The sequence below is a fragment of the Athene noctua genome, chromosome 10 (assembly GCF_965140245.1).
Source record: "Athene noctua chromosome 10, bAthNoc1.hap1.1, whole genome shotgun sequence".
In the NCBI taxonomy this organism is placed as follows: domain Eukaryota; kingdom Metazoa; phylum Chordata; class Aves; order Strigiformes; family Strigidae; genus Athene; species Athene noctua.
In genome coordinates, this window is record NC_134046.1 from 23791979 (window position 1) to 23800237 (window position 8259).

At 56.7% G+C, this 8259-nt stretch overlaps 1 protein-coding gene across 1 annotated transcript; it reads left to right on the forward strand.

Moving 5' to 3' along the window:
* Nucleotides 1-223: 223 nt before the first annotated feature.
* LOC141964344 (antigen-presenting glycoprotein CD1d-like) lies at nucleotides 224-5317 on the forward strand. Its single transcript, XM_074914612.1, has 8 exons — nucleotides 224-326; nucleotides 892-985; nucleotides 1150-1205; nucleotides 3330-3590; nucleotides 4156-4437; nucleotides 4540-4824; nucleotides 4945-5041; nucleotides 5176-5317. The coding sequence occupies exons 1-8, from the start codon at nucleotides 224-226 to the stop codon at nucleotides 5219-5221; spliced, it is 1224 nt and encodes a 407-aa protein (XP_074770713.1). The 3' UTR covers nucleotides 5222-5317.
* The last annotated feature ends 2942 nt before the right edge of the window (nucleotides 5318-8259 follow it).

Genomic DNA, 8259 nt, shown 5'->3' on the forward strand with positions numbered 1-8259 from the left:
ACCCCAACTCACCCAGGTGTGGCTCTGGGCTTGGCAGGGTTATGGCCCTCATCTGAGGGGGCTCTGTGAGGACCAATGGTCACCTGAGGTGAAACTGCAAACTCCTAGTCACCTGTGGGTGGACATGATGAGGACCAGTGGTCATCTGAGAGGACTGTAAGAACCAATGCTACATGAGAGAACTGTAGGGACCAATGGTCACCTGAGGGCACTGTGAGTACCAATGGTCTGTGTGGACAAACACCAAAATGGCCACTTTGATCATTTGCTGGCCAAAGGAAGTGAAAATATCAAGGAGGAAGAAGTTGTGATCTCTGCTACATCATGTAAGAAAGTGAAAAAAAACAAGAAAATGAGGACAAGTACATTCAATAGAGATAAGGAAAAGCTAAAGCAGAACTTCTGGCCCACTGCAACAGTGGGAGACATCTGGAGAAAATTCAGAGGGAGCTGAACACATCATGAGCACCTGCAAAGCCGGGTGCCTGCACCTGCCCATAAGCCACCAGTGACTGCACATGCATCTGCATAAGCCAGAGGCCTGCTAATGGCTTATCAGCAAGAAGTGACCAACAGTCACCTTAGGGATGACTGTGAGGACAAATGGTCACCTCATAGGACTGTGTGGACAAAATCCCCCCTGTCCCTTCCCTTGTTGACTGCCCCATGGCTGTACTTCACAGAATCACAGAATAAACTAGGTTGGAAGGGACCTTGAAGATCATCCAGTCCAACCATCAACTTCACACTGGGTGTTCTCAGCTCCACCAGATCCCTTAGTGCTATGTCGACTTGACTCTTCAACCCCTCCAGGGATGGGGACTCCACCACCTCCCTGGGCAGCCCATTCCAACACCTAACAACCTGTTCTGAACTTTGCCATCTTCACAGCCAAACTCTCCTCTGATTCCAGTGCTGGTGGCCCTGCCAGGAGAGATGTGGACATGGTGGTGACACGGTCAGACATCCCCTGGGTAATGCCAAGGTGAGCTGCTGGGGAAGTGGAAGGGTTGGTGCCATTTCTGGGCCTGCCAGGCCACCGCAGTGTCCCTACTTCTCTGTGGGACAGCTCCACAGAAAGGAAGGGGTTTGGGTTTTGGAGGTTACCAGAGTGTGCCCCCTCAAACTTCCCCTTGGCTGTGGTTTCAGTTCTGCCTTAGCCCCCAACGTGGTCACTCCCAGGAAAGGGGAAGAGAAACTGAAGAGTGAGTGGAGGCCCCAGGGGACAGCCAGGGAGAAGCCGGGGACATTGTGAGGGTAAGGCTGGCTCTGGTCATCCCATTGTCCTTCCAGCACTGGGCACTGGTGACAATAGGGACAGAGCTTCCACCACTCCTGTTCCCATGCCCAGGGGGCACTAGGGGAAGGGGATGGGGTTGCCCATTAAAGATGGTGGGGAGGAGCCCCAAGCCCTCTCCTGGGGGTGTTTAGGGTAGAGTTGGAGCTCCCTAGCACTGTTATCACAGCAGTGGGCAAGCTGGGAACTGCTCATCACTTCCTCCCTGGGGAGTCCCATCTCCAGGGTTAGGCAGGCAGTGCAGGAGGAGTGCGAGCTGGAGGTGCCAAGGGGGACCCAAAGCAGCCCTTCTTCCTGTGTGGGGTCTGAGAGGACAGAAGCCATCTTTCTCTAGTCAGGACTGAAACCCAAAAGTTATTGTCATATCCACCAGAGCTGGAAGTTCTCCACAAGAATGGGGATAGGGGCAAGGTACCATCATTGGGGAGGGGGAGTCAGGGGGATCCAGCTTGGGTCCTTGAGCACCCATTTTCTTCTAGTGAAACTTCCTGGGCCTCCCTTTCCCTGCCCTCTCCTCCTGCACAGACTCTCCCCAGCCTGTCACAGCATTTCATGCTCAAGACCTTACTTCAGCTTTCCTTCCTGCTACCCATACCCAGCCCCCAGCTTGGGACCTCTGAGCCCCTCCTCAGCACGTCCGCACCAGTCTCATTGGCGGAGAGCTACTGCTGTGACTCCTGGGCTGGGTCAAAGCATGGGACTCCACGGGTTCTTCCTCCTCCCACCATCACTGCTGCTGCTGCTTCAGCCTTGCTGCATGCACCATGCAGCCCCCTGAACGCCTCTTCCTCTTTCTTCCCCTCCTCCTCCCTGGGATGTGGGCAGACCAAGAGGGTAAGTGGGAGCCCTGGCTCATTCCAACCACCCTCACCCTCCTGTCAAAGAACCCCACAGGTTCCTCAGGGGAGGCATGGCCAGGCCACTGTCCCCTGCATGGGGGGATGATAACCATCACCAAAGGGCCACCCCATTCACCACACAGCACCCAAAGGTGCCCTGTTCCTGCTCACCCTCTCTGTTCCTGCCTCCAGCTCAGGGCTTCATGCCCCACCAGCTCCAGCACAGGGGCTCAAGCACCTAAGCTGAAGTGAGGCCAGGAATCCCCAGCCAGGCCTGCGGTGTTGGGGTACCCCCAAAGGTGCATTCATCCTGCCTGTGGGTGCCAGGGACATCTCTGCCCCACATGGTTCTGTGGGCCCCTTCCAGCAGCACATCGTTCGTTGGGGAGCTGCACCTGTGATAGGGTGTTTCGGGCACTGCCGTCACAGAGTGTTTCACCACAACCTTGTGAGACCTCACATTTCCGGGGAGGGGACATGGGAACACGGGATTGATCTCTGGGCTCTGCTACTCTCCTGCCCCTGTCAGTGTTCAGTTTCCTTGAGCTCCCAATGCCCAGGAGCCCCCAGACCTGGACAAAATGCCTCTTCCCCTCCTCCATTCTCCATACGTGCAGGTCTATGGCAGATACAGGTCCTGGCACAGGTGCTTCTTCTGGGGGAAGCATTGCCCCAGGTGAGCATTGAGGTGCTCCAGACCATCCACTTCACACAGTCAGACAGCAGTCACTGGGCAGGAGGGAGGTGGAGAGGGGAGGGGACAAGGTGCCTGAAATCCTGTGCAGGAGAGAAACACCTCTTTGAAAGTAAAATAGAGAAGGCAAAAACGCGACAGAGGCAGAGGCAGTTCAGACAGGGAAGGAACCCTGAGCAGGTTGAAGAGCATAGAATCAGAATCATAAAATAGTTCGGGTTGGAACGGACCTTCAAAGCTCATCTAGTCCAACCCTCCCTGCAATGAGCAGGGACATCTTCACTAGATCAGGTTGCTCAGAGCCCGTCCAACCTGACCTTGAATGTTTCCATAGAGGGGCCATCTACCACCAATCTGGGCAACTGGTTCCAGTGTTTCACCACTCTCATAATAAGAAATTTCTTCCTTATATCTAGTCTGAATCACCTGGTTTCCCTCCAGTCCCCCCCACTCATCTCCTCTTTCCTGCAGCCCTTCCCATCCCTATCCTCTTTCCCAGCAGAGCCACAAGTTCTCCAGTTTCTCCAGACCAGCTTCTTCACCAACATCAGCTCTGCTGACGTGTACATGGTGGCTCTCCTGGGGGACATGCCCATCTTTACACTGGATCCTGACAACTGGAGCATGCACTTCCTCCGGCCCTGGGCTCTCCAGGCTACAGCTGAGGGTGACATGGAGAAGATCAGGGGCCAGGTGAAACCCTTTCTGCGCAATATGGTCCGATACATACACAATATGATCCAGCAGGCACAATGGGACTGTGAGTATGGGGATGACACGATCCAGAGCCCCAGGCCCTTTCCCCAGGTTCTGACTGTGCCCTCCTCCTCACCAAGGTGCCATTTGTGGGGTCTCATAGGGTGCAGCAGCTCCTGAAAAGGTAATGGGAAACGCTTGGCTGTCAGGGCACATGGCTAGCAGAAGGAAGGAAGACAGTGCACAAAAAACACCCCTCAGGGCTCTTGCCATTTGGCACAGGGGAACCCCTCTGCATGCCAGGGACCTGCCACCAGATTTACCGGAGATGCAGGACCCACACAGCACAGATCAGGGAAAGACAAAGTTGGGGGCAAATATTCTGGGGGACAACATTCTGTTTGAGCAACTACCCTGCACTAACTGGCCCTGAATACACTCTGGCCTTCCAAGGGGACTGAGGGCTTGCAGGAGGTCCCAGGGCTTCCTGAAGCATGGCCCCATGCCCTGCTGCCCATTGCACCCCACTGCCTGCAGCACTCCTGCATGTGCCTCCAGCTACATCCTGCCTCAGGCCACCCATGTCCCACATACTCATGGGGCCTCTCCACTGGCTCTGCCCTTGGTAGATCCAATGGTGGTCCAGATCCGTGCAGGCTGTGTGCTGCAACCCAACAGGACAAGCTCGGGCTTCATGGATGTCGGGGAGGGTGGCAGAGACTTAATAACTTTCGAGGTGGAGAAGCAGCGCTGGGAGCCACAGGAGCCGTCCCTACTAGCAGAGCTAGCCAGCCAGTCCCTCACCAGCATGAAGGCCATCACAGGGGTCCTGGTGCACCTCCTCTCCATCTCCTGCCCGAGCCACATCCTCAGCCTGTGCAGGTACGGGAGGGCTGACCTGGAGAGACAAGGTGAGACCCTGGCCCTGGCACGGTCACCCCAATCCCCACACACACTGGGGCCAAGCAGTGCCCCACAGGTGCTCTCCTCACCCCTTGTCTCTCACACCCCAGAGCTCCCTGTGGCCACAGTCTTTGCCCGCACGCCCAGACCAGACCAGCTCCTGCTCATTTGCCGCGTCACCGGCTTCTACCCACGGCCCATCAGCGTGGCTTGGCTGCAGGATGGCCAGGAGGTGCCACCGGGCCCGGCGCTCAACACCAGTGCCGTCCTGCCCAACGCAGACCTCACCTACCAGCTCCGCATCACCCTGGCCGTGGCTCCCCATGACGGGCACAGCTACGCCTGCCGCGTGCGCCACCGCAGCCTGGGCACCGGCAGTCTCCTCATCCCGTGGGGTAGGTGACACCCATGGGGGTGGGGATGGGGTGCAGGTAGTAGTCACTGGCCCTGCAAGGGGCAGCTCTTGCCTGATGCTGCCACATTCACACACACACCCTCTTCTCTTCCTGCCCCAGAAAACCGCAGCACAGCTCCAACCATCGGCATCATCATCGCAGTGCTGCTCCTCGTGGCCACAGCCTCTGCTGCGTGGGTTTGGCAGTGGAAGCACAGGTGAGGTCTCCCTCCCACCATTTGCTCTTAGGTTTATGGGCATATGGATAGGGCCAGGGGTGGCAGCAGCAGCAGCTCTGCAGGAATGAACTCCCCAGCCCTGAGCGCAGTTCACGGCGACCCCCCGCTTGCAGGAAAGGTGATAAGGCCACACAGGAGACCCAGGAATTCATCATTTGAGGCCTAGCTGTCTGCCCAGCAACAAGCTCCCTCGCCACCAGCTTTCCTCCCTGCTCATCAGCACTGACAAGGTTTTTACTCTGGAAAACCACTGCATTAAACAGCTACAAAATTTCTCACCTGCACGTGGCTCCTGTGGCTCTCACCCTCCTTCCCCCTCACATGGTCCCCCCAGGAGTGCTGCAGAGACCCTACGTTGCAACCAGGAAGATTCTCCTTTATCCTGGACACTGTCTGATCTCCCCTGGCATGTCAGGAGAAGCAATTCCTCCACCAACCTCTCCCACATCCTGGCATCTCCATGGCAAGTGTCTGTCCCTGGCAGAAGGGCAGTGACAACCTGGGGTCAAACCAGCGTGGGGCCACTGGGTGTGACGGAGGATGGAGCAGACCACAAACCAGGGAGAGATGGAGGGATTTGAGCTGTATCATTGGGGAGAGAAGGGGAAGGGAGGACCCAAGTGACATCTCCAATCCCCTCATGCAGGGAGGCATTTTAAGCACGTGCAAAGCCACTCTGGCTCCAGCGGTGACCTCACCCTCTGTCCAGGATGGTTTTGGGTCAGGATCTCCTCCACTCCTGACTTGTGCCTTCATGCCTGACTCCTGCCCCTGCAAAAGCTGGAGGGGTGGGGGACAGCCACCTTCCCACGATAGCCATGAAAGAACCATGCTGAGGCTCTGGGAGACTCAGTCTTTGAGCAACATTCCCCTAAGAAGGGTGGTGTGGTGGGTTGACCTTGGCTAGCCACCAGGTGCCCACGAAGCTGCTCTATCACTCCCTCTCCTCAACTGGACAACAGGGAGAAGATCTGACAAAAGGCTTGTGGGTCAAGATAAGGATGGGGGATCACTCAGCAATTACCGTCACAGGCAAAGCAGACTTAGCTTGGAGAAACTGATTTAATTTATTGCCAAATCAAAATCACAGTAGGTTAATAATGCATAAGTAGGATAAGAACACATCTAAAAAAGTAGGATAAGAACACATCTAAAACCACCTTCCCTCCCTGCCCCTTCTTCCCAGGCTCAACTTCACTCTTGACTTCTCTACCTCTTCCTCCCAAGTGGCACAGCAGGATGGGGAATGGGAATTGCTATCGGTTTATTTTGTATTGTCTCTGTTGCTCCTTCCTCCTCGCCCTGCTCCAGTGTGGGGTCCCACATCACAAACTGCTCCAGCATGGGTCTGTCCCACAGGGTGCAGTCTTTCAGGAACAGACTGCTCCAGCACAGGTCCTCTATGGGGTCACAAGTCCTGCTCCAGCATGGGCTTCTCTCCATGCCATCACAGGTCCTGCCAGGAGCCTGCTCCAAGTGTGGGCTCTCCATGGGGTCAGACTCCTTCAGGTTCATCCACCTGCTCCAACGTGGGGTCCTCGACAGGCTGAAGGTGGCTATCTGCCCCACTGTGGTCCCCCATGGCTGCAGGGGGACAGTCTGCCTCACCATGGTCTTCTCCACGGGTTGCACAGGCACCATCCCTGCTCTGGTGCCTGGACCATCTCCTCCTTCACTGACTTTGGTGTGTCCTTAGTTGTTTCTCTCATGTATTCTCACTTCTCTCTCCCAGATGCTGTTGTGCATCAGTTATTACCCGGAGCACGGAGTCGCTACCAACATTGCTGATTGGCTCAGCCTTGGCCAGCAGCAAGTCTGTCTTGGAGTTGGCTGGAACTGGCTCTGTTGGACATGGGGACAGCTTCTGGCATCTCCTTACAGAAGTCACACCTGCAGGCCCCCTGCTACCAAAACCCTGCCACATAAACCCAATACTCTCTGCCAGGGGACTACGGAGTAAACCCCTGGGGGTTACCATGGGAGGAGGCGAAGGCCACCATGGGCCAGGCTCAGCCTACATCTCCTTGGGTGTCAGGGTGCTGCTGCATCCAGGAGGGATGCCCCCTGCATCCGGGAGGGATGACTTCACACCCATCCAAATTCCCCCGGCACTCACAGCTGCTGGCCAGAGAGCCCCAGCCCAGCCCTCTACCACCCATACCACTTCCCCCTAGGGAACACACCTGGCCATGCCCTCCCCAAAACCTCAGCACAGGCCTCATTGGCTACCGGGGCTGCCTCATGACACTGTCACTGGCAGAGCTGCACAGGCAGAGTAGCCCTTGGGAGAAGCATGCGGTCACAGCTCATGTGGCCACTTCCTTCTGCTACTCTTTCTCCTGCACACTTGCCGCTGGTAACATGCAGCCCACTTGCCGCGTCCTCCTCTTCTTCCTTCTCCTCCTGCTTCCTGGGATGTGGGCAGATCCAGAAGGTAAGTGAGAGCCCTGGCTCACCCCCACCTGCTCCTATCCCTGCATTGTGGGACCCCAGAGAGATGGCAAGGGGTGGGCACAGACAGTCCCCATCACCAAAGGGCCAACCCCCACCTCGCAGCACTCAAAGGTGCCCCTGTGCCCCCTTGCTCAGGGTTCCTTGCCCCTGGCGCTAGGAGCACCACTGGCACTGGAATTTAGACACCTGAGTCAAGGGATCCCTCAGCCAGACCTGGGGTGCTGTGGTGTCCCCAAAGATGTCTTCCTCCTGCAGAGAGCCTGCAGGCAGCAGGGGTTCTCAGCCCCTCATGACACAACAGCCCTGCACTGGGCTCCAACCCTTTGAGTAGGTCCTGGGCACTGCCCTCAGCCTGCAGGATCATTTCTCTTGTAACCAAAGGGTTCCTGAATTCTCTGCATTCTCCCCCTGTGAAGGTTATCCCTGCAGCTACAATAAGCCTTCCCAGCCTGTTTCCCATTCTGCGGGCAGGTGCTCACTGTGCTCTGGCCAAGGAAGCACCCACTGCTCCAAAACGGGCTTCACTCTGCCCTGCTTACTACTGAAGCCTCATTCAGTGCTGCAGCATCAAACTGAGACTCCTGCCTCCTGTTAGGGTTCAGTCTTGAGCACTGCCTGGGAGCCGCTAAACTGGGGTGGAATGCCCCTCCCTCCCAGCCCCCCCAGCCCCTGCACTGTGTGCGGGTCTCCTGTGGATCCAGGTCCTAGCATGGGTGCTCCTTACCAGAGGAAGAATCACCCCA

What these genes read in the sequence shown, in the direction of transcription:
- LOC141964344 (XM_074914612.1), top strand. Translation starts at nt 224, where the DNA reads ATGGTCTGTGTGGACAAACACCAAAATGGCCACTTTGATCATTTGCTG. An exon ending in GGCTGACCTGGAGAGACAAG is followed by an intron (nt 4,438 to 4,539) that starts GTGAGACCCTGG and finishes CTCACACCCCAG; the next exon opens with AGCTCCCTGTGGCCACAGTC. An exon ending in CAGTCTCCTCATCCCGTGGG is followed by an intron (nt 4,825 to 4,944) that starts GTAGGTGACACC and finishes TTCCTGCCCCAG; the next exon opens with AAAACCGCAGCACAGCTCCA.